General features: G+C 42.1%; 1 protein-coding gene across 1 annotated transcript in view; it reads left to right on the top strand.

The window, feature by feature from the left end:
* Positions 1–27,118, top strand: part of ADCY2 (adenylate cyclase 2) — a 440,039-nt gene that overhangs the window by 403,418 nt on the left and 9,503 nt on the right. Inside the window, exons 19-22 of the mRNA XM_074987859.1 lie at positions 872–956; positions 11,870–12,028; positions 22,355–22,501; positions 23,785–23,892. Coding sequence (XP_074843960.1) covers positions 872–956; positions 11,870–12,028; positions 22,355–22,501; positions 23,785–23,892 — 499 coding nt within the window. The remainder of the gene's footprint in view (positions 1–871; positions 957–11,869; positions 12,029–22,354; positions 22,502–23,784; positions 23,893–27,118) is intronic.

Raw genomic sequence — 27,118 nt, 5'->3', positions numbered from 1 at the left:
AGTGCTACTTGACTGCTTTTTGTTTTGATAGTGTCTAGACTAGCACAGCTTCCTCTCTGTTACAGTACTACTTGTGTTTCTGTTTCTTTGAAAATACAAACCTTAGCACACAAACGGGATGGGAAGGGGATGGGTTCATATACATAATAGAATACACACACCACACGTGTACTTGACATACCTGTGATATATTTGGAGAAATATTTGTTATTTTGCATTTCTCATACACCTTTGATTACCTGCATAACAGCCCAAAGTTTGTGACTATTCTAGCATATTTCTTAATACTTTCTGACCGGGGCAGCCACAGTGGGCAGCTTCTGATATTGTAGCTTCCAAAGAACTGAGGTTTTGATAAGCTGTCCAGGCAGAGTGGTTAATATGGTTCCTGCCTTGTGTGGTCCTGAGCCTGACAGGCCTCTTGATGCCTTGATTTCATTTCACTTCTTCACAGTCATGAGGTGTGGTTAGTCACATATGGAAACAAAATAAAGCACTGTTGTCACACATTCTCACTTCCATCTGCTTAAACCAACAGTCTGAGAAGCAATGGGAAGCTCTCCTTTAGTATGCAAAGAAAAACATTAAATATATTAATTGAATAGCATTCTCCAGGCTTACATTATACATTCAGAAAGCAGGGGCCCATAATATTACTAAATGCAGTATAGTTTTGACATTCCAGAAAAAAATAGAACTTTATATTAAAAGGTCTTAATTTGATTATTAAAAAGTTGTGCAAGGAGTTTACATAACAGAAATGCAGAGCGGGAGGGGAATTGTGATTAAGTTGACAGATGATTCCCCCACACCACCACACACACAAGCACCTTTTTGAGCAATTCATTTTAGCTGTGTTTCTGTTTTACAGGCCAGGCATATTGAAAGACCTGAAGACAATGGGTTCAGTGTCTCTCTGTATATTCTTTGTGACGTTACTAGTTCTTGGTAGACAGGTAAGAAGCATGCTCTTTTCATCTGCCTTACTATATATGATTGCATATGTGTGTGTTTACATATACATTTAGAGTGGTATTACCTAAAAAATCGATAAAATTGCAACCAGCTTCCATAATAAATCCCCTGTAATTTTATCTCAGCAAATTGTTTTTCTACAAGATTGCTATACCACTCTGAAGAAAGGTGTAAGATCAATCTTTTGGCAAAGTGGAATTTATAGACCATTTTAAAAATTGCCTTGATCTGGAATTTTGCATTTTATTTAACACTTCTTTGTCTTCATATTACTCACACACTGCTTGATACTGCCTCTTCGACCTTCCCATTTAATTATTACCTGGATAACTCACTGGCAGGTGTTGCTTAATTACAATCTATTTTCTTCACAATTATTACTCATTAATGCAGATACAATGAGACATGTATGCCATAAAGGTGGAAGCCACAACTTTATTTCAACTATTAACCAGCAGGGAACTACTCCCAAAATACCGAGCAGGGTTGTTCCACTGGGGATTTTAACTGGTTCCCATGACACTGTGTAACCTCAGGCCTGCCTCTGGATTTGGGCTGGAAGCTGTAGTCTCAGTCCGTTCCTTTCCTCCCCTCATGAGATAAGAGAGATGAGCTGTAGGGAGCTACTGGATGTGTGAGACATGGAGGCATACCACCTCACTGTACAGTGTGATGCTCAGACCCCATACTCAAACAAGCCATCGGGCTATAAGGATCTCATATCAGACACATTTTGAACCACGTGCTCTGCTGGAGTCCACCAAAGTTGCAATAAGTGTAATTTAAACCATTCCTCCCCCAAAGCAGGATGCTGGTTAGAATGTGAAAAAAATCCACTCAGCAGTTTACCCATCATGCCATTTGGGGGAAAATCCCTGCCAGGCCCCAGAGAAAACTGGGAGATCGTCCTAGTCGCTGGCATCATCAGAGGTCAAGCTCACTAGATAAGGGTGGGGAAAGGAGAGGCAGGAACAAAGCCAAAAATGGCTCCTTGTCATCAGAAACAACATCCCTTTTCCCTGCCACTGCACGTCAGAGCCTGTTGATCGCTCCCTCCTGACAATGCTGTCCAATGGCAGTAGGTGGGAATGGGACAGTTTGCCGTACTTGGATGCTATGTGAGAGCCTGCCTTCTCACACTGCAGCAGCCAAGAGAGCAGAGGAGTGGAAAAAAGAAAGAAGGAGCACCCTTCCCCTATCCCATATACACACCTAGCACTGCCCCACCCACTCCCAGTTGAGATCTCCCTCACCCCCACCCCAGCATGGTGAGGTGGAAAGATATGGGGTGCCTCCATTGTTCCCTGTCCCATCAAAGACACAGTCATGCTAGTAAGGGGAAGTCTGCCTCCCATTTTGGTGATTTGGAATTTTTGTACACGGCCATTGAGCAATGTAACTGTATATGCATTTGCTCCTCTATTAACTGCCTGTAGCTTAAGCATTGTCTGCACTGCCCACTTCTATCAGCACATGCATAGTAGATACAGGTCTGCCAACAGGGGAGCAAAGAAGGCAACTTCCCCTGGACCTGGTGATTCAAAGGGACTCAGGGCTCCCGGACCTTTAAATCACCCCTGGAGCCCCAGGTGGCACACTCTGGATGGTACTGGAGGGAAGCATGGTCCAGGTGGGACTGTGGAATGCCACACCTTTTCCACAAGCATGGAACCCACCCATACACACCTTGGCCAAGGGCCCAGCAAGGCTCTCAGCTCACCTGGTTCTGTGGTTCCCTGGGTTTAAGCCATACTGTAGACTGTGAAGCACAGGTCAGATGAATAGAGACATATTTATTGGATGCTGATACGTACCTGAGTATGTACCTTGTGGACTCTCTACTTGCTGAAGCCATGCCTTCCGTCTGCACTGTTATTTTTAGGCATGTATTGACTTGCTGCCTCCCAGCTACAGGAGCCTTTCCCTGCTGCAGAAAATGTCTATGGTAGCAAGTAAGAGGCAGTAAAGGTTGAACCTGTCTAATACAGAACTCTCTCATTAGGCAAACTCCATAATCAGGCATGATTTCAGTTAGCCAGGCAATCACTTACGGGTACAGCCAAGTTTCCCAGGGTCCAATAAAGTTTGTTTCAAACCATCAGTTCTCTGAGTTTGCGTTGTTACTTAGCTGTAATTTACCCCTAAATGTCTTCTAAGAGCCCAGTAAGCAGTGAAAGTGTTGGTAATGCGGCTAGACAATATGACCTCCCGTGGTCTGGCACATTCTCTTGTCTGGCACCAGTCAGGTCCTAAGGGTGCCGAGCAACAGAGGTTCAACCTGTACCTCTCTGCTGACCATCCTTTTAACTCATTCTCCCCATGGCCTCCAAAACAAGAGAAGAAATTATTCTTCACACTTGTAAACTTTTTAGAGTTAAGCCTAACTGACTCTTATGAAATTGTCAAAATGTAGTCTATGCATCAACTACATAATTTTAAAATTGTTCCTCTTCACACTTTTCTCCAAGTGTCTGTTGTTTCTGTCTGCACAGTTAAATTACATTGGCTACATCTACACTATGAGATAAAACAGAATGTAAAGGAGTTAGTGATGTTTTAATACCAAGCTGCCTTCACTGTAAATACCATTAGCTCGATTTAGTGAGACCAAATACCGATAACAAAATGTCAATATTACCAGATGGGGATAGTGTCACTTTCAAATTTAAAATTGCAAATAAAGGCTAGTGTGGAAGTGCCATGTCTTTAATTTGAATTTATTAGCCTCCAGAAGTTTCCCATATGTATCCCAAAAAGCTATGTGGTGACCCTCCATGAATGACTACTTCCTTCTCCACTGCTCTCCATCCAGATGTGCAGGAGGTTACAGGAAGCCTGTGAATTTTTGATTGCAGAGGATGCACGGCACAGGGAACCTAGGCGGGTTTAGGGGAGGGCTGAAGGCACAGCTGTAGGCCGCTACACCAACAGCTGACAGCCATAGAGCTCTGGCTGCTGGTGGGAGGGGCTGGCTCTGTGGAGGACTTTTAATTTCGAAATGGCAGCCAGGGAGCAGCTACACACATTTAATTTCAAAATTAACATCAAAAGGAGGCGTTATTCCTAACACAGGAGTGGAATAACCATTTAGAAATGAACTCCTTTTAATTTCTAAATTAGTTTTGAAATGAACAATTGCTGTGTATCCGCTCTCCTGCTCATTTTGAAATTGCTCCTCATTTCGAAATGAGCTGCTAGGGTGGCCACAGCCTTAGTGAGCTGCTTGTATAGAGCAGTCTTCTTCAAACATAAAGGCAGCACTTTCTCTTCTCAACAAGGTCCAGAGTTTCAGCCAGTAAAGGAGCTGATCCCTTTAACAGAAAAGCTGGGTCTCTTCAGTACTCAGAGAATACTGTACCTGCAGGGACCCATCTGATGAAGTTTGCAAGACATTTACAAATCCCTGCGTAGGTACATTCAGGAGATACCTCTGTCTAAGAGGTGAAAGTAGGAAACTATCTTATGCTACGTCTACACTACAAGATAAATTCGAATGTAAGGCAGTTAGCGTGATATTATCACGACTCTCTTCATTGTAAATACCATTAGCACAATTTAGAGAGCACTCATATCGATATCATAATATCATCGGTACCTGACAGGTGTAGTGTCAAATTTGAATTTAAAAGATTGAATAAAGGCCTGCGTGGAAGCACCACATCTTAAAATCGACTTTATTAGCCTCTGGAGGTATCCTGTATGTAACCCACAGTGCTGCACTCTGGCTGCTGCTCTCCAGGTGTGCAGGAATTAGGTATCAGGAAGACCATGAATTTCAAACTGGGACCAGGAAGCCTATGGATGTGCGGGGTCATGTTTGTAGGAGAGGCTCAGAAATGTCCTCCTTTCTTTGCTATTAGTACTGTGAGCGCATCCACTCATTAGAAATAGCCCCAGCATGGAGTTTTTGGTTCTGTCTCCACCTCTGCTAGATTAGCACTTGGTATTTTTTTCTGCACTGCCTGGCACCAGCTGCTGCCTCACTGCACCATGTGGCAGCAAGGCTGTTGTAGGGGGTCGTGCTTGCATAAAAAGCAGAGAAACTTCTCAGTGGTTTACATTTGTAGAACCCCCACCAACAATATTTTCAGGGCCTTTCTGCCACTGGGGGGAAGTCTCCCCGGGTGGCTAAGATTTTTGGGGGCTTGCAGCCATGCAGGAGGACTGCTTCAACTGGCCCTGCACGAAAAATATTTTCAGAGCCTTTCTGCCGCCCGGGGGAGGTCTCCCATGGTGGCTAAGATTTTCAGGGTATTGCTGCTGCTGAGGGGAAGCCTTCCCCATTGACTAATAATTTTGGGGACTTGCAGCTGCCCGGGCCATCTATCTCAACTGGCCCCCCTGAACCCCCCCCATGCCCCACACCCCAACAAGGCCCCAGGGGTCTAGCTGTCGTTGAGAGGGAAGTCTTCCCCAGCTGCCACCTAGGGGGAACGGTTCAAATAACCCTCCAGCCACAGACCCCTCAACTGGCCGTTCGGCCTCCGAAATAGCGCCCCACAGTGGCCCCATCCCCCGTGTTGGCAATGTCTGCGTCGTGAAGAGGGAAGACAAATTGTTTTTCACGAGCCTTTTCTATCCTCTTTCTTCTAACTTTGGACCCCTTCATGCAGGGAAGAGAGGGTGAAGGGGCCAGTTGAAAACACAGACTGCACAGAAACTGTATAATGAACTGGGAACCCAAAAACCCTCCCCCAAGCAGCTCTCTTGTTTTCCAAAACTTTACTGTCAACTCTTTTGTCATGCTTTTCATTATCCCTGTATTATTGTCAGGGATCGGATGTAATCAAGGGAGGGGAGACAGTCTGTGGAGGGCCGGTTGAGAAGACACACGTGGTTATTTTTATAAAATCGTTCATAATTCAGTCACAGACAGCTACAGTTTTAAAAAGCAATTCAGTTATAGAAGAAAGAGATTTCTGTGCATTTGACGATCATTGTTGATGCACTAGTTTTCCTTCTTCCACCTGGAAAAATGGACATTTGCTTAACATGGGAGGGGAATGAAAGCAATGCAATGTGGGAAGATGATGTCAAATACCAGCAAAAATAAGCAGAATGCTATGGCAATGAGGGAACTGTGGGATAGCTTCACACAATGCATAGCTGCAGCAGTCTATGTTTGCCAATTGAGTGTGGCAGCAATGTTGACTTTGTGAGGAACAGTTGAGGAGGTAAGGAACCAAATTTGAATTTATAAAATCCAGCGTTACAAAATAAATATTAATAAATTCAAATTTATCTCATAGTGTAGATATAGCCTTAGTTTTTACATTGTCTATAAAAATAAGATTTAACAGCAGTTTTACCTTGTTATATATCAGACTGTTTTAAACTGTGGAAATGCTAATAAAAATAAACAATAAAAACAAGTCAGTACAAATAAACCATCTGAGAGTAAGTAGGCCTTTGTTTCTAAAATTCACTAATAAATCCAAGTAGATAGGGAAAGATGGCTAAATTCGCAAAAAAGACATAAGCATTGGAACACCCAGCCCGTCGGCAGCCACCCAGTGAAATTCACAGCCCTACAGTAGTCAGGCTCCCCTGCATTATCCTGGGGCAGTTCAGATAGATCAGGAAGAGACATTTCTCTCTGCTCAGTATTCGTCACAGCTGTCAGCCTTTCTTTGATCCACGCTACTAAACCGGGTCAGTCCTTTCTCACCAAAAAATGAGAATGGGAGAGAGAGAGACCTGCTCCTATAAATATTTATACAAAGTAGAACACCTTTAAGAAGGGAGAGACAGACAATAATAGGCTAGCAGTCAGGGTACTCACCTAGGAGATGGAAAACTTAGATATAAGTACCTGCTCCAAATCAATTTGACATGGGATTCAAAACTGGATCTTCCTTGTCTTAGAGATGTGCCCTGGCTACTTGGTGAACTAGGGATGGACACATACTCTCCCTCCTGACCTTTTTGCTTCTACCTGTCTTTCATGTGTGTTGGGTATGCTCTGAGCACAGTTACCGGATTGGGTCCCCCACATGAGATGGATGAGGGAGAAGATTTAAGAAGCCAACTGGGGCTAAAACATGAGCAAGAGCTTTGAACAGCTGGTTATCTGTGAAGCAGCATCAGGGTTCATTGGCTTTACACATGTCCACCAGTGGACACATGGACTTGTGTGGTGATAGGCAGAAGCTCAGTAATGCCTTTGAGTGTCTCTGGTGTCTACATTTTGGACTTAGGCCTACCTGTTCAGATGTTCTTCGTATATCTGTCCTTGAGAGAATGCAGTTTTTAGTGTATACTACTTCAGCAATATTTTTTAATGCTTTTTGTTAAATTCACAGCTAATTTTGATGGTGTATCTTTGTTCATGGTGTTGACGCTCTCTTTGCAATATTACTAAGGCATCTTAGGTTTAAAGAGAAAGTAATAAAGCAGTAAAATAATTTATTTTAAGCAAACCTTAAACAAACTGAATAGTAACAGAGAGAAAGCCGTGCTAGTCTATATACTATCAAAACAAAAGAGCAGTCCAGTAGCACTTTAAAGACTAAAAAAATAATATATTAGGCGATGAGCTTTCATGGGACATAGATGCATGGTTTGAACCAGGATGGGAATTTTTTAGTTCATTCTAGGGGGTCTTTAGCATACTTGGCTTAATCTAATTCTTGACCTGCCCCCCACACCCTGTGCCTCTCTACTCTCTGATTTGCTCACCTTGATAATATTTTTCTGATTTGTCAACCTTGATTACTATTTTTGGTTCTCTGTGACTTAAATATTGAGTCTGTTCTGATACAGCTATGGTCTGAAGAAGTGGGTCTGTCCCATGAAAGTTTAAACAAACTAGTAGCCTTTTTGAATCCTACAGTTCATGTAGCGCCCAGTTTTACACAGTCGTTTCAACATAGATGTTTGACACCATTAAAATTGAAAGTTGACAGGATATTTAGAATTAATGACTTCAAAATTGTATTTCAGCTTTCCCATTTACTTTTGCCAATATTATGGCAATCACTTTGGCATTTCTGTTTTTAATAGACTTATTTTGCATGATCATACTTGGTGGCATTTTACTTCATCATCCTTATTAGGAACTTGGGAAGAAAAGCCTGTTTGTTTTTCACTGTAAACTGACACTTCTTTACTATGATTGCAATAAGGAGTTGAAAGATAACTTCTCTTAATTGGGCAGTAAAATAGGTATTCTAGAAAAGTGACTGTTGCCTTTTTGCATAACAAGGTCAATTTTATAACAAGATTGTTCATAACCTGGTTCTTTGTAATAAGGAATTGTCATTTAGCGGAAAGACTGACTGCAGAGGTCAACAATAGAATCCCAGCAAAGATGAATTGTGTATAGATTCTCTGTTCCTTCAAAATATGCCTCTGTAAACATTTGATTCTTCCCACTCTGGTTTCCTTTGTTTACCACTTGAAAACATACTGTTGTGATGCATATAGCTCCCCGGAAGGTGCAGATTCTTGGCTTGTTCACATCGTCATATTGCTAGTTTCAGGTTTAGCTTTGGCAGCATGATCCTGCTGAAATTCTAAGCCTCATTTTACTTTCATAAATAAAACCGTTCTTTTGATTTCAGTGGCATTATACTTTGAGTGCCCACCTTAATTTAAACCTACATTCTCCCCCTAACCCCAGGAGATAGATCAATGTGGATAAGGTAATTAATTCTACAAAAGATTTAATGCATCCAGTTTCTGTTTTTGCTTTATAACGAAAATATGTGCGTTGCACTCAGACCTCACGATCCAGCCTGTCATTGGCATTGGGATCTAAAGCCAGCTTCAGTGCGTTGATCAATACATTTTAAACTCAGGCAAAGTTTTCTTCTGATATTTCATTTTAGAGTTTGTATTCACATGGGCCATGTCTACACTAGTTTTGCAGACAAAACTGGGGTTTTGTCAACAAAACTCATGGAGCATCTACACACAAAATGCATTTTGTTGCTGTCAATAGAGCAGGTCAAAATATCGATCCTCTTTTGCATGTAGACGTGATCTGTCAGCAGAAGTTTTGTTGGAATATCTTCTGGCAGTAACTTATGCTTTTAGTGTAGACATAGCCGTATACCCTTTTCATTCCACTCTCTTTTATCTTCATTTCATTTGGAGCCGCATAAAATCATTGCAACAATGTTTTGGTGTCTTGTTCTATTGTTTTAACATCTTAGATTGTAGCCTCAGAAAACAACTATGCACCAGTACATACTGTGATAGCAGTCTTCTATCCAGGATAAAAGAATCCAGTCTTCTATACAGAATAACATTTTTGTATGAAAGCTTATTAAGACTACTAAGTAGCAGTTGAAGATTGCAGTAAATTATTTCCAGTCTTATTCTTTAGTGCAATGTCTAGGGGTCATTTTCAGACCTCAGGACAGTTTTACACTGCTAGAATTCCACTGAATAGAGTACACTGGATTTGCTGTTGACTTATGCTGATCTAAATTAGATTACAATCAGGCCTAGGAGGCCTTAAATACTGTATAGAAATAATACATTGGATTTATTCTAAAATATGCTAATCTAATGGAAGAGCTGGCAAACATCCCCAAAAAGGATAAAAGCTCCAGCTTCAAAATCTGTACAGTAACGTTACTCTGATGAATGGCCAGCTGTGCAACATACTACAATAACTGATACAACAATCTTAATTCCATGAGTATTATGAATGGTCTAGATTTAGGAATTTCTGCTATCCGTGTCTATCAAGGTAGATGCCATTGTGCAGGGGTCTTGGTATAACAGAATAATTCCCTTCTCAGGGCATGACACTGCAAGAGTCAGGAAGCCACTAAATAAAATGCAGTTTCTCAGCTATATATATGATTATTGCAGAGTCACAAGAAATTGGAAAGCAATGAGAAGACTTAGGAAACGAGATTGGAAAAGCTATGTTGGAGAGAAAACAATACTTATAATCTCCAGTCTACTCTTATGGTGAGGTTTAAGACAACAAAGCATCACAAAAAGAAACCTCCCAAAATCATTTAAATAAAGATTTACTGCCACTTCTGCTACTGAACATAAATGGTATTTGGCAAGACTGCGCTACTCCTTGTGTCGCTAGGGCTACGTCTACACGTGCAGCCAACATCGAAATAGCTTATTTCGATGTTGCGACATCGAAATAGTCTATTTCGATGAATAACGTCTACACGTCCTCCAGGGCCAGCAACGTCGATGTTCAACTTCGACGTTGCTCAGCCCAACATCGAAATAGGCGCAGCGAGGGAACGTCTACACGTCAAAGTAGCACACATCGAAATAGGGATGCCAGGCACAGCTGCAGACAGGGTCACAGGGCGGACTCAACAGCAAGCCGCTCCCTTAAAGGGCCCCTCCCAGACACACTTGCACTAAACAACACAAGATACACAGAGCTGACAACTGGTTGCAGACCCTGTGCCTGCAGCATAGATCCCCAGCTGCCGCAGAAGCAGCCAGAAGCCCTGGGCTAAGGGCTGCTGCCCACGGTGACCATAGAGCCCCGCAGGGGCTGGAGAGAGAGCATCTCTCAACCCCCCAGCTGATGGCCACCATGGAGGACCCGGCAATTTCGACGTTGCGGGACGCGGATCGTCTACACGGTCCCTACTTCGACGTTGAACGTCGAAGTAGGGCGCTATTCCTATCTCCTCATGAGGTTAGCGACTTCGACGTCTCGCCGCCTAACGTCGAAGTTAACTTCGAAATAGCGCCCGACGCGTGTAGACGTGACGGGCGCTATTTCGAAGTTGGTGCCGCTACTTCGAAGAAGCGTGCACGTGTAGGCGCAGCTTAGGGTAGCAGGCAAATTAATTTGTTGTATAAGCCTCATCATTTTATATATTGTTCTTGGGGCTGCCCAAAAATCTTAATAAACACTGCATGGAAGAAGTAAAACTCTGATATGCATCTTTTTTAAAGTGATGTAAAAATAAAAAAGTTAGGATATACTTTTTATGGGCAGTTTAATTACAAAGATTTAAAATGTATCTAATTAAAAAAACAGGTTAACTGTATCCATTTAGTATTTTCACTTGTTGTTCTTTTGCTTTATGAAACTGTCAATATTCAACGCAGACAAAGATTAATATTATGCTACACTGTTAGTCTTATTTGTACTGAATAACTGTCGGCTTTTTGCTATAGTACACCCTCTTTATCAGGCTGATTGCGTGAACCAAGGGAGGTGAATATTGGTGTGGTGTATACGGAGAGTTCTTCTTAACTGTCCCATGTTACAAAGCGTAGAGGTAGCTGTGGTGGTCCCAGGCTACTAGAGAGACAAGGTGGGTCAGGGTAATATCTGCCATTGCACCAATTTCTGCTCATGACAGAGATACTGTAGCTTGAATGGTCTCTTAGAATACATGCTACTGCTTGTGCTAAATAATCTGTCCCACCTTGCATTTAGCTGTGGTGCTTGGAGTATATTCCCCAGACCTCAAAAAGAGCTTTGTGTAGCTTAAAATCTTGCCTCTCTCAACGACAGACGTTGATCCAATAAAAGTGATTTCCTCACCTACCTTTTCTCCAATGTTACAAAAGAAATCCTGTGTTTTAGATTCTTAGTTTGTCTCCATCCCAAACAAGGTGGAAGTTACTTTACTTCATAATTCCAACTTTTTCTATCAAATTTTGATTTGTGGAATGAAAGGCACAGGAAATGTGGTTGGATAAATAAAAAGTAAATTCCCTGTCTCTTAAGGCATTCTCTCTGTGGGATTTGTTGTTAGTGTCCCATATTTTGGCATTATTAAGATAAGCGATAAAAACATAGGAGTATGGGGCCACCATAAAGAGAAGCCTGAAAACAGGGAGCCTCTTAAGGAAGGTGTACTGTGCTTATTTTGTCTCTTAAAACCTGTACTCAAGCAGGACAAGATGCCTATTGTTTCTTTACTTCTGTGTCCTCTTGTAACAGAATGAATATTACTGTAGGTTAGACTTCCTGTGGAAGAACAAGTTCAAAAAAGAGCGTGAGGAGATTGAGACCATGGAGAACCTGAATCGGGTGCTGCTGGAGAATGTGCTTCCTGCACACGTGGCCGAACACTTCTTGGCAAGGAACTTGAAGAATGAGGTCAGACACTACTCAATATCAGCTATTCTGTGATGAACCTAGATGGGCACTCCAAACAGTTTTTAAAGCAATAGGTCCCTATTGATAGGACTATAAAATTTACTAATTATTATTTTTCATTATGATAATTTAAAGGTCAGTTTTACAACACTGTGGCTGCATCAGCGCTACAGTGATTTTTTTTGAAAGAAGCTCTTCCGGCAGATCTCTTCTGAAAAAACTTTTAGCAAAAGAGCATGTCCGCACACAAAAATGCGGATTGAAAGCTCGATCCACTTTTTTGATAGAGAGCGGCCACAGAGCCCCTGCTCTTTCAAAAGAATGGGCCAGGGATTGAAAAATCTGGCACCATGAGGACTGCCCTGTTGAAAAAAGGGCCCCTGGGTGTCCACGCACTTCGTTTTGTGAAAGCATCTTCTGGAGAGAGGCACCCTTCCTCATCTGGGAGAGGAAAAGGGCCACTGGAATAAGTGCTGTGTTCTGATTTCAGAGCTCATTTTGTGTGTAGACGCTCTGCAGGTTCTTTTGAAAAAGGCCTAGTTTTTTCCAAAGAACTTGCTAGTGCAGACACAGCCAGACTGTGGCACAGTACCTTACAATAGAAGTGGGAAATAATTTAAGTGACAGAGTTTTTTGTCATCCAGGAAGCAAGATACAGGCTTGGAAGTAGGAAAAAGGAGAGGGAGGGAGAAAGAAGGTGATTGAATTTATGTTGACATTGATGGTTTTCCTCTAATGGCAATACGATGCTGTATTTGAGTATTGCATTTGCTGTTGGTCTCAGGAAAGCCTCGCTATCATGGTGACAGTCTTTAACAGTAAGACTGAGGGAATGCATGCATTCTAAAAAGAATCTCTAACTGACTCAGTATTCTTCTCTTCTCTGCTTGATGAAAAGTCCATGGAAGTCAATTGAAAGAGTCCCATTGTCTTCAGTAAGCTGTAGACCAGCCCCTAAAGAATCCTAAAGGTGTAGTAAGGAAGAAAATGCTTATAGAGGGTGAAATTCTTCAGGGATATGAACTGTGCTAAAATAACTCTAGTTAGCAGATTAATTATTTTACAACAAATCAAAATGGGTACTTAGCTGCAGTGTTTCATCTGTGATGGCAAGGCTATCCCTAGCAGTTCTGGTGCCCTGTGCAGCCGAAGCACCTGCATGCCCCCGCTCCCCCTCCCCACCGGTGGAGCAGACACTCTGCGGGTGGCAGGGATCATTTCAGCTTGCACTAAGATCTAATAGTAGAGTACTGCACCTCAATTGTTTTCTGATTTTCACTATCCATTAGCTGTTGTCCAATCATAAATAAATAAGTAAAAAGGCAGAAGATACCTGTGAACCACAGATGTTTTTGGCCATTTCACAGCTCAGATGATAGACAGCAAGCAAAGGAGTCTACTTTCTCATACATGCTATTGCGAAGTTCTCTTGCAGTGTTGCACCATCTGCTCACCTAACTGTTGACAATCAGATTTGTATTCTCTCCCTCAAGCTTATCACAATTGAAATTCACTTTAGATAGATTTCCTGATGATCACCAACTGTGATGTGCTAAGCCTTCCAAGGTATCGTCAAGCAAAGTTTTAACAGAATGATTTGGCATGCTTTAAGGGACCTCCCTTTTAAAAAAAGATTGAAGTGATATTTCTGTTAGTTATTTTTCTCTTCAGCTAGCTTCAAACCCCTAGCTTCAAACCCCCTTCAAACCCCAAACAAAAGATCCACTCTCCATGTGTATTTACACACTTAACATGTTGTAGGCTAAAGATCTCTGTCCCCTGTCAAATGGACAGGTTACGGCTATTGATCTTTAGAAACGCTTAGAAATATTAGCATACTATTGCTTTATGTGTGCTGTGTTCTAAAGGTCAGCTGTTTCCTCATATTTGTTTTAATTAATGCCATTAAGAATATGAAAAAGAAAAACATTTTAAAGCTTACTGGCTTGCTGATTTCTTGCATCTATGCTTACTACAAGATTTTTTTTTAACATTGAGGACAGACGTAGTAAATAGATTGGTAAAGTATATAAAGAAAGACAGAATAGAGTGAAAAGAAATTATTTTTCAAATGGCTTTATTTCAGTTTTTGGGACTAGAGAGATCGGTCAGGGGAATGTGTGCATATGCATGTATATTACAGTTGGATAAAGAGAAATTTCTACATTTTAAATTATTCAATTTAAATTTGCTATCAACCCATTATTTGTCTGTTACAAACATTTATAGAAACACAAGTTTAAGATTATGTTTTGTGGGAAACAGTTGACCCAATTCTAAAATTCACTTAATAATTACACAAAATTTGTTTCAAAGCTAGTAATGGAGGAACCACTCTAGAATTTAATTTATGAGATTTATGTTAAAGACAAACAAAGCAAGTAGGATAGGGGAGAAGAATATCTTGTGGGTAGAATGAAGGATTGAAAAAGGTGATAGATGGAGAATGAGTTGAATCAGATAGTGGTCTGTATGAAACCCAGCAATGGTCCACGTGAGAAGGTAAACGTTTGGAACCTCCTGAACTTTGTACCAGACAGCAAACTGGGAACATTGTCATCAAGAAAGGATGAAAGCAAAGGTTAAGAGACAAAGTTGGGAATGGAAAGATCCACTCTCCATGTGTATTTACACACTTAACATGTTGTAGGCTAAAGATCTCTGTCCCACTCAATTTCTACGACAGGCAAAGTACCCAGGAAACATGGGCACCTCACTATTATGAGATCACCTTCAGGCCCACAACTGAGTCCATTAGCTGTTCCTCCTCTGCAGCCACCACCCTGGATTTACCCCACCCAGAAGTCTGTCCCACAAGGAAAAGGGGAAAGAAAGAAAGCAGTGCCATGTCTTTGCCATAAACAGTGCAAAGCAGGACCTGATTTGTTCTAGAGATCTTGCAAAGGGTGAAGGAAAACGCAAGTCAGCAAGTGGGCTAGAGAGAAGGAAAAGATAGGAGGGCGTGGTACAAGAGTCAGAGAGTCAGTAGCAGAGGTAAGGGGAGTTGCTGGAGGGCATAACATTTACTTTTGGTGAGCAATGGAAGCCATTCATTCCTAGGGTCTTTCTCTTCCCTTCTCCCATCAATACCTCTTTGCCCTCTGGAAGATGCTGCCTTCCAAGTTCTCGGAACTTCCTTCTTTCAGAGGTAATTCCCATCTCCTTGGCCCTTGCAAAGTTTGGAAAATGGGCTAAAGATCTTTCTCCAGGACTTTTGCTTCAGAATCAAATGTGCAAGCTGCATTCACTGTTTTTCTTTTCAATTCAAAAACATATATTCTTTAAATCATAGCTTATTTTAATATATGTTGAAATTATATGGAATAAAATTGTCCTTTGAGTTATTTACAGCTATTCAGCTTGTCTGGGTGACAGATAAGGAAAGCATTAGTGTCTAATTCATTTGATTTTCAAGTGTATAGGAGCTTTTACTTAACATTTTGAAGGGCTCTGCTTTACAGAGAAATGCTTTTCGCTTGTAAAAGAAATCTGATGGGTGAAGCCCTTATTATATCAACAAGCCAAATAGCTTTGTTGATGTGGAGTTCCTGGTTGAAATCCTCTCATCACCTTTGTAAGAGCCATGCTGACTGATTGGCTTTGTGCAAGCCCCACCCACTGGTGTTTGAGCCCTGGTCTACACTACCAACTGATGTAAGCAAAATTAGGACATTCGGGGGCAAGGGAAATCCACGTGCAATGCGGTTTTAGTGACCCAAATGCCAGTAAAGGCAGCACTTTGTCAGCAGACAGTTTTCTGCTGTCCCACTTGCAACCCTTTCTCCTCAGCTATTTGTCCTCTTCTTGGTGTACAACCAGCAGTACTAAAATGTAATATATATTGATCCTTCCATCTTCACAGCAGCACGTCTGTGGCTGTACAATGCACATTCTCACAACAATGCCTTATCCTTTCCGTTATCGCTGCACACAACAGAAGTCCCACCACTGCTTCTGGGTAATGAATCTTCTCCACAGGGAAAAACCACAAACACTCTTCCATAACAGCAAGGGTTATGTGGGCTCCCTGCATGATGTCTGTATGCCAGATAACCCAGAGGTGAAGCTTCAAAAGTATACAGGAATCACTGCTCTGTAGGTGGCCCACCAGGCCATCTAGCACTGTCCTGTCTGTGACAGTGACCAGTACCAGATGCTTCAAAGGAAGATACAGTAAACCCTCGATTTACGCAGAGAGCAACCTCCATGTAAATCAAATTTTGTGTAAATTGGGGAGAGGAGCTGGGGAGATTCCCAGAATTCCCCTGGCTGGGGGGAAGCGGGAGGCTGGAGCCTCTGCTCCAGCTGGCAGCTCCAGCTCACCCTGCGGTTGGGGGGCCAAGTTAGGGGCAGGGCGGGGTGCCTCCTGCTCCAGCCACCGGCCATATGGTGCAGCCATGGCACCCCTGCCACCCACCCAGCCACAGTGTGGCTTGGCCCTGGGGCTGCTTGGGCAGCAGCAGCTCCGGCTGCGGCAGTGGAGTGCTGGGCAGCTCCAGGGAAGGAGTCTGAGCAAACAACTGCACCCAGCAGAGGAAGGACAATGCCCAGCCCACTTTGGCCCAAGTGCCTCCAGCTCCTGGGGGAGGGGGCTCTTTTCCCAGGGCCTGGGTCTCCAGTAAGTGCCCCCATCCCTTCTCCTTCCCTGGGGGCAGTGGCGGCTTGCCACAGCCTGCCCCACATTGAAGCAGCCCTGGGGCCCACCTGCCAGCAGAAACTTTGCTGGGAGCTGGCCCAGGGCTGGGGAGAGGGTGCTGCTGTGGGCAGATCGAAGGCAGGCACGCCGGGCAGGAACCTATCCTTTGCACCTTGGGAGGTGTTTCCAGCGGGTGGCAGCCTCGTCTTCTGTCTGGCTGCCGTTTGCCAGCGCTCTCCCACCTGTGGTGGGCGGCTCTTGCCCCTCTCCAGTGCCCAGGGTCAGGGGTGGGATGGCTCACGGATCTGTAGCCACGGAGTAGCAGCGGCACTGGGGGACTTTTCTCCAGCTGTGCGGCTGGGCTCCCCGTATCTCCCTCTCGGATCTGGACTGGTGGCGGCCCCAGAGGTAGGTGCGACCAGGCTGCTGGGTCTCACCTGTTGTGTTTCAGTTCCAGCCCGCCCCACGTTGCCACAAGCCACTCACGAGTGCTACTCTCCAGGACACAGCTGGAGCAATCTCTGCAGGTGCAGAACTCTACCGTTTTCACCTGCGCTCACCTGCTTTTTGCCCCAAGCTGGCCGGCAGCGTGGGGGTAGCGGAGAACCGGGATACAGGAAAGTAGGGTCCCCCCAGACTCAACTCACATTCATATGAAAATGCATGTCAAGTCCACACAAAGCGAGGGTCTGCTGTACATGAAACACTGCAGTGAGCAATTAAAGAATAATTGTTCTCAGGAAGCACCTCTTCCTCACCCCTATCGGATACTGGTTGGCTCTTGACATGAGGTTTTATTTCTTAAAATATTTTTATCTTAACTAATATATCTATAGATGTTATTCTAGTAACTTTTACAAAAGGCTAATCCTTTTTTAACCCTGCTAGGCACTCAGTCTTAACGTGATCTTATAACAGTGACTCTTCAAGTTTACTGCTCCTTGGGTGAGAAAGTATTCCTTTTGTTAATCGGTTGCAGTTTAAATTTGTTGCATTTCAGTTTCTTTCACTGTCCCCTGGTTCCTGTATGCGATTGGGGGTTAGGGTAGGTGCACCTGCTTTATCTTCTCTACATCAATATCTATTTATGTGACAGCCCTTCAGCGTTATATACCCAGTATCCTTTTCCTGACCAGAGTCTAATAGTCTAATGATACCGTCACATTACCCTAATAGTCTTGTAGATTCTACTGTGTAGTTCTCAGCATTTTCCTTCCATTAGATCCTATGTAATCTCCTAGCGGTGATGTTGCATGTCGTCCTCTGTGACCTGCTTTCTCTTTACTTTGTTGTTTATAGACAGGTATGACCGTATCCTGTTGATTTTTGTTGCTTCACCAAGTTTTACTCCCACAGAATGCAAGATCAACGGAGTTCTAACACCTCTAATACTTATACCTGGTTCTTTACTAGAGCTACCTATTGATCACAATTAACACATGTGCTTAATTAAAAAATTAATGTTGAGTTAAAATTCATCTCAATGAATCACAATTCTAATCATACTTAAACAAAATATTTAATAAATTTTAATTGGTATTTTATTGATGTTTCTCTGATTTTTCAAATATCTTATTTTCTGTTACAACACTGAATACAAAGCGTACAGTTCTTTATATTATTTCATTATGAATGTTTGCATTGTAAAAGTGATTAAAATAAATAGTATTTTTCAGTTTACCTCATACAAGGACTGTAGTGCAATCTCGTTGTGAAAGTGCAGTTTACCATTTTCTGTTACATAACTGCACTAAAAATGAGACATTACACTTAGGCGCCTGAAAGCCAACTCAGTCGTACCGCTTGTTCAGCCAGTCACTAGGACAAACAAGTTAATTTGTGTTCACAGGAGATAACACTGCATACTTCCTATATATAATCTCACCAGCAAGTGAGGGTAGGCATTTGTGGGGGATTTTTTTTTTTATGCAGCATTGCATAGTTACAGGCCAGATATGCTAAATATTCATATGTCCCTTCAGCACCATTCCATGCTGATGATGCGCATTTAAAAAAATGCATTAATTCAATTTGTGACTGAACTCACTTCTTGGGGTGGAAATACTCACAGAGAGATAGCCGTGTTGGTTTGGAAATGTATGGGCTCCAGCTCTCTTTTACCCACATTCTGCCATAGATTTGATGTGGCAATCACAGAAGATGATTGTGCATATATTTTTCCTTTTAAAAGCACTTTTGCTTCTGATTTGACCCAATACAAAGAGGGTACCAATGTGAGATCGCTAAAGATATCTAGAGCACTAAACCCCGAGTTTAAGAATCTGAACTGCGTCTAAAATCGGAGAGGGATAATGTGCACAGCAAACTTTCAGAAGTCTTTCGAGCACATCTCTGATGTAGAACCTACAGAATCTGAACCATCAAAAAAGAAATTCAGTCTTCTGCTGGTGGCATCCTACTCAGATGAGGAAAATAAACATGTGCCAGGCTTCACTGCTTAGAACGGTTACAGAGCATAAACTGTCATCAGCACGGACACATCCTCTGGAATGGTGTTTGAAGCATGAAGAAATATATGCAGTTTTAGTGCATCTGACATGTAAATAACTTGGCTGAATACAAAATAGGACTGAATGGACATCTTGTCTCCAAAGTGTGCCATTGTTCTATTACTGAAAGCAGTTATTTTTGTACCTAATTCTACATTTATAAGATAAAAAGCAGTCAAGTAGCACTTTAAAGACTAGCAAAATAGTTCATTAGGTGAGCTTTCGTGGGACAGACCCACTTCTTCAGACCATAACCAGACCAGAACAGACTCAATATTTAAGGCACAGAGAAGCAAAAACAGTAAGCAAGGAGGACAAATCAGAAAACGATAATCAAGGTGAGCATTATCTTATCATTTCTTTTGCTTTTTACAGTGCAAATATTTGTAATCAAAAATAAATAGAAAGTGAATACTGTATCCTCAGTATTCTATGCTGTAATCAAAATAAATATTTGAAAATGTAAAAAATCTCCAAAATGTTCAAATGGTATTCTGTTATTCTTTTAAGAGTATAATTAATCATGATTAATTTTAAATTGCTTCACAGCCCTATTATTTAATAAACAAAGCTTATCTAGTGATTTCAGCATAATTTCAGGCTCTGTAGAATTTAGCCCAGTATATCTACTGCATAAATAAACTGTTTCAACTTAAAATGGTATGCAGACTCAACTACAATAGAACTTTGCTAATTCAGAGTAATTAAGGCCCAGGAGGTACTTTGTGAATTATTACATCTTTTAAATTAGCAAGTAGGAGAACAAACACCAACTTATAAGCTGGATAAATGGATCACATTTTATTATGATGTGTAGTTTATGCTAATATTTATAATATAGTAGTACCTTCTCTTTTTAACAAACGTCAGTAATAATTAAAACCTCCTGTAATAGTTTAACAGGCAAAGAAAAGCAGCATTAGCTAGATCCTGCCAGAAATACTTTCCTCACCCCTCTTTATAAAGATTTTTAATAGTTTCTCCACTATCTGCTCACACCAAACACAGTTTGAGCAGTCTCTTGTACCTTTGAACTCCCAGCACTGTATGGGTGGGTCAGATGATTTTAGTTTAAAAAAACAAATGAAGTAAAGATGAAAGTGCTGTGAGAAAGCAAAATGAAAATTGAGCTGATCACAGAAAAATATGCTGTCTGACCTGCACTAACTAAGCAATGGAGTGCAATCAGCACATAAATAAGGCTAAACTAAACTTTGGCTAAAACCCCGTAAGTCTGGCTGCATGCCTCTAGAGACGTTCACTGTGTCTTTCTGGGATATGAATGACATTAGACTCGACTTTAACACCACGCCAACCCACAAGGGCGCAGAAAAGTCACTTGGGATCCAAACCGGTAAGTCCCCAAAGCCTGTTGACTACAGTGGGACAGTTATGTTGGTCACTGTCTTGGAGAATCAGGCCCCTTCCCCCATTATTTTAGCATGTGTTTTAGACTTGTAATTTTGAAACATTAACTTGAAAAACATGTCAAAGTTGAAATAATGTGACAGAACTCCAGAGTCTGGATGGCTCCTTGTGACAATAAGCCAATTAGCATGTGTCATATCCCAGAAAAGCACATTCAGTGTGGTCTCTGTTGAGTAAGATACTTGCCATAGGACTTTGTGGGACGTGATGATTTTCTATGACAGTTGCTTGAGACCTACTTGTGTAGTGCCTATTCCCCCACAGACTGTTTTGTGGCACATATTTTTTTTTTTCATTTCACCATGTCAAGTAAATTATACTGGTTTTGTATAACTAGTGAAAATAGAACTTCAGACACAGGCAGTGTTGCTGGTCCTAGCTACTGGGGCACATCAAAGAAGAATGAATTACTGATGAATTCCGACCCTACCACCTTGCACAGTGGCACTTCACATATGAACCATTAATCTGTTTATGTTTTTATCTTCAAAGCAAAAGGAGAAGAATATTAAGCTTCAGTAATAGCTCTCTGAATGCTGTTGTAATTTAATTCTTAGCACATGAACAGAAAATATAGTAATATTCGGAGCCATCTAAATGCCTCTGACTGGAGATGTGCTATCCAACCTGCTCTTATTCTCTTTCCCTCCAGAAAACAGTACGCATCTATATTGAGATGGAATTGAAGCCAGTAGGACTAAACATGTAAATATGATTAACAGGATTTGGCCTTATAACATCATTATAATGCCATCATACATATCCTGCGCAGTCTGTTCTTGTATAATAGATTTTGGCACATCTTAAAGTTTTGTATTGGCCGCCATGCATATGAAGCTGCTAGTATCAGAAATTTCCTACAAGTGTCTTAAATTTATCCCGTATGAAGGGATGGACTTGTGATTAAGGCAGTAAACAGGGCCTGACTTCAGTTCTTGGATGTGCCACAGACTTCCTCTGTGATCTTGGGGGATGGGCAGGCTCCCACTGCTCACCTCTCAGAAGAGCTAGGGTCTCAGGCAGAAGAGGCAGGATTGGAGACAGCTGGTGACCCCTCCCTCCAGGCCTGGAGAGTGTGGCATAGTATTTCCATCCCCCAAGCAGCCCTAAGAGCCACCTGGGGCTCTGGTGGTGATTTAAAGTGCCTGGGGCCGTGGCAGCAGCTGAGAGATCTGGGCTCCTTTGTATGGCAGAGCTCTAGGGCAACTGCCACCTTCCCCTCCCCCACAGACAGGCCCCCCCCTGTAAAAAGGGGATAATGCTTACTCTCCCCCATCTTGTCTCTTTGGATCGTAAACTATTTGGGCGTTTCTTACTAGGCATTGGTACATGTTCGAGACCAGTGCAGGCCTGATCTTGGCTGTGTCCTCCAGGTGTTAATATAGGTAATAATACACCCCTGAGGTCAGTCCCATTCAAGCCAGAGGTAGTTATCTTATTTTCCAAGGTCTGTATTAATGGGAAAAATCCAGTCACTTTGCAATATTTTGAATGTTTCTAATTTTGTACATTAAATAATATTTTTTGTTAAAGAAACTTTCAGTTGATTTTTAATTACCCACTGTAGACTAGACAAACTCCAGCTAATAAGTATAAGAAACAGATGGGAAGAAGTTGTTTCTGTGTACCAGAACATAGGACTTCTAGGGAGGACTTCTACTCCCACTCACATTGCTCTTCACCATTTCTCTCCCTTTATGCTGTACTGTAGGCTGTGGATCAATCTTTCATGTGTTCTTTTCTTTTGGGCAGGACCTGTATCACCAATCATATGACTGCGTCTGCGTCATGTTTGCGTCTATTCCGGATTTCAAAGAATTTTACACAGAATCCGATGTAAATAAAGAAGGCTTGGAATGTCTCAGACTGCTGAATGAGATCATTGCTGACTTTGATGATGTAGGTACTCATCTAACAGCAACTATTTCCCAAATTATAACTTGGGAACCCCAATTTCCAAAACAGTGAATGAGAATGTTTGGGAAAGTGAGAGGAGAGCTTGGCGGGACATTTTTAAATGGTCATGTCATATGGCTGTTTGGATACAGGTTTGGGACTAAGAAAAGATTTGTATATGCAATGGAGCAGATCATATTCTGTCAGATGTACCTTATTGCCAATGATCCTCTTCAGTAAAAGCCTTGCACGTGTGTTGGAGAGGGAATATTGGCCCTTTATTCAACCTGGCACACACATATCAGAAACTAACCACAGCTTTTGAACTGCAGTGCCTAAAACTTGACACCTAAATTTGTTTCTCTTGAAATTAATCTGTATTAGTCCATGTTTTTCTCTATTAGTTAGGACACGATTTTCACATGACTAATAAGAAGGTGAAGGTTTTAAACCCACCATTTTCCTACACTAAAGGCAGATGCCAAGTGGGGAACCCCTGGCAGAATTTGAAGACAGTTAGAGCTGTGCAATACACTGAAGGCAGCTTTTGACCTGCACAGGCACACAGAGAAATTGAAATGCATGACACGATAAATATGGAGCCCCAGGTCCCCTTTTTTTTTTTAAATACAAAGTCTCATATCCAAAACTGGGGGGGGGGGCAACAGAATCGGCAGACCCCTGGGGAAAGTGTGGGGGAGGGCAGCTCTGCACTCTCAGAAGGGGTGGGGCAGAAAGGGTGGGCTATGGGCTAACTTCCCCACCTGTTCCCGCCCCCAGCCAGCTCTTCAGCCCTCGCCTGGAGCATGCCACCCGGCACTCCAGTGGCAATTTAGAGGGCCCAGGACTCTGGCCACCACCACTTCCACAGTAGCAGTGGTGGCAGCTTGGAACCCTGACCCCTTTTAATCAGTGGGGCAACTCTGCTCTTTGCCCTGCTCAGCTCCCCCCACCTCCCCAGTGGTGGGCCTGCTCAAAGTGCAGAAAAAGGCATACCTGTTGGTGCACGTCACACAAGCAGAAACCTTTTATGTCCTCAGATGCATGCTGCACATGTAAAAGGGAAGAGTTTGGCCCATGTTTAACAGCAGCAATCATATTCTAGATTACATACACTGAACATGCTTTTTATTGATCCTACAATACTGAAAAGATGTTTTGCATAAACACGAAATGGACTGTTGCACTTTAAGGTCATTCTAAACAAGAACAAAATTCCTTAAGTATTGAGCATCCCGTCAGACACTGAGAGTCTGAGTAACGGAATTATTATTGTTTCTTCACAGTTGTTGTCTAAGCCAAAATTTAGTGGAGTTGAAAAGATCAAGACCATTGGAAGCACTTACATGGCAGCTACAGGACTGAGTGCTACGCCCAGCCAAGAACACAGTCAGGTACAGCAAAGACATAAACAGCTTGCTAGGTAAAAGTTGTGTTCCCATGACATTCAAAGTACATTAATAGGAATTCAGTGTACTGCAGGACTAGCAGAGATTTCATCATATTGGACAAGATTGTGTATATTTTATTCACGAAATTCTTCAGATTCTTGTGATCTGTTATTCTTCAGAGTGTAAAATGACAGGGTGTCTGTAATTTTTCTCAGCCTAAATCTGGCTTTTGAGTTCACAAACACTTTTCTCTATTATAGTGCAACAGTTTTCAGAAGCACTTCCCTGGGATAGATTTAGAGCTTTCTATGAAAGATTTCAAAAATTAGTATTTCATTACAGGTGCAATCAGTTGTGTACTTTGCGTTTCTTTACACAACCCTGCTGTTTGGACTATGGAAGCTTAGATTGCAGCACGCACTAGCATGCTGCTTTGTGAACGCACCTCGTAGACCCTGTAAGCATGAACAAAAAAAATGCATTTAAGTTCACATTAAACTAGTTCTGTTTGTTATAATAAAATAAAAGTATTTTATTATAACTAAAATAATAGCTATATAACTATAATAATAATAATAACTATTTGATTCCACACAAAGTTCTATACTTTAATCCTGCATTGCAATGGGGATTGACAAGATGAGTCTGACAGGTCTTTCCTATTTCTAATTTACACAATTCTATGAACAGTCACACAGAAAAGCCATATTGCCTAGTTGTCTGGTGGTGACAGTTTAAATTAGGATTGAAATATAGTGTGACAGAGCAGAGAGTATCTCTATAACCTGCCACATTCTCCACACACACACACGAGAGCTGAGGTCATGTGAATAACTTTTGCTAAAACATTCTTGGACATTTATGGGTTGAGATTGGAACACCCTAAGTGGGGAGCAGGTGGCTGTAGATTTCGCTTTTCCCTGGATCTGCAGTGCCCCAGCCTGTTGATCCCCAGTGAATGTTGTACGAAAAAATTTTATGGAAATGAGTTTGGTTTTGCAGGGGGCAAGAATGCGTTACTGAGCAGTAAATCTGCATTCTCATTACCCAGAGATGTGAACATTTGTCTAACCTGAAAATGGAATAAATATATCATCACAACATCTATCAACACACAGTGATTCATTTTCGTACTAGGATTCTAAGCTCCTTGAGGCATGGCTCATCTCGATGTTCGCTTTGTGCAGTGGTTAGCACAGTAGGGTCCCAATCAGTCCCTTAACCACCAACACATTAGTAATAATATGTCGTCTTTTCCAGCATATTGCCAACTGCAAAAGTGACTGAATATGGTGTGCATTGCAAACACGGAGAAGCTGCTACCGGAAGTTTTGCAGACTTTACTTTAATTTTCAGTTATGGCAGGTTAAGCGTAGTGCTATTCTCATGCCCATGTACACACGGTTCTTTCCTAAGAATTTTAAATATCAAAAGTAAGGAATCTCCAAATTAAAAATCCTTCATTATCTAGCTTCTCCAAAATTATGCTCATGAATGGTAATCAGAGTGGGTAATCGTAGCAAGTCACACCGTGAAGGAAGAAAAGTTATTTGTATACATAAAATAATGTCATCTGGACATCAACCTTTCACTGTGTTGTTTCAGGAATATATGGTCTGCCATTAGCCGCAAATCACCCAGCCACACAGAATTTCCAGCCAATTTCAATATTAGGTACCAATGCAATAAGCTAACACTGAGAGAGCCAGAAGGAAAAAGCAGTCATAACATATCTTTTTCCCCCCCTTGCTTAATTGTACTGTACTGTGCAGGAGTTGTCAGATTTCATTACACTGCAACCCCCTTCTGACAACAAAAATTGTGACACAACCCCAGCACAGGGGAAATGAAGGCAGAACCTGCCTGATCCCCGCCATTACACAGGCAGTGGGGGACCAAAAATGAAACCAGAGCTCACCCCGGTTCTTAAGGAAAAGGCAAAGCTCAAGGATCTCAAGGCTCAGCATGGAGCCTGTAACCTGAGCTCCCGCCCATTCACGGGAGTCCTGATACCATCCATGTCATCAGCAGGAGGGAATGAAGCAGAGACCTTAGGGGCTAAAGCCCTGTGCTCTACGACATGAGCTAAAGGCCATCTGGCTTTCAGTCAAGGCTGTAGAGCAGAGCCTTCGCTCTTCCTAGTACGTGGTCTCAGTGCTTCTGGGGTTACACAGGGCTGAAGCCGAAAGCTGGGCTCTAACAAGTCTAAAACCTTCCCTGGCAACCCCACTAAAATGATGCCATGATTCATTTTGGGGTCATAACCCACAGCTTGTGAAACCCTAGCATAGTGTATAATAATACGTTTTAGCCATAGTAGGCTAAGTCATCGTTTCAACCAATTCTCAGTTCAGTTCATTGATTTAGCTTCCAGGAATAACCAGCATTTCACATTCCCTGCTCATTCAGTACGGGTCTTCTCCCGATCACACAAAAAGGCTACGTCTACAGCAATCTGTCAACCAAAGTTACTGTCAGAAGATATCTTCCGACAAAACTTCTGTCAACAGATTGCGGCCAGACACAAAAACAAATCGCTCTGTCGATCCACTCCATTGACAGAGAGTAGGCAGACTGTCCGGCTTCTCTCTCGACAGTGGCCAACCGGAAGCACAGCAGACAGGGCTGCCCAGTGTCCCAGAAGCCCTGTCTGTTGACAGAGGGCACCCCAGAGCATCCGCACTGGCTTTCTCTCGACAGATTCTGTTGAGAAAGGCGTTCTGCCTCCTGGGGGAGTGGCAGAACGCTGTCGATAGAAGTGGCGTGTTCTGTTGATTTACTGTTGACAGAATGCCTTTGCAATGTGGACGCTCTGCGAGTTTTGTCGACAAAGCTCTCTCATGCAGTCGTAGCCAAAAGGTCGCTCTTTCCTCTGACCTTTAGTGGTATAATTTGGGATTAGCTCCATTTAAATCAATGGGATAACAGCAGAGAATAGGGTTGCTTCAAACAGTTAAGTCTTTTTAAACTGCTTTGGAATGTTATTTATCACTGAACATTAAATTGAGACGTCAGTGGTGCATTGAAAGCAACATCCTCATTGTGAAGATGTTACTTTATCAATCCAGGCGCACAGCCTCCTAAAATATATTTACCATATTAATCAAATGTTATATTCCAGATCGTTTGCTGTAGCATGAGTGGCATAAAGCAAATTCAGGGGCTCCTATTTAAATTGTTTTTTTTCTATCATCTAATTAGAATCTTTCTGCTAAATACTAAGCACTTT

The sequence above is a fragment of the Carettochelys insculpta genome, chromosome 2 (genome assembly GCF_033958435.1).
Source record: "Carettochelys insculpta isolate YL-2023 chromosome 2, ASM3395843v1, whole genome shotgun sequence".
Taxonomy (NCBI): domain Eukaryota; kingdom Metazoa; phylum Chordata; order Testudines; family Carettochelyidae; genus Carettochelys; species Carettochelys insculpta.
Note: the sequence above shows the minus strand (reverse complement) of the source record. Positions and strands in the feature narration are given on the sequence as shown.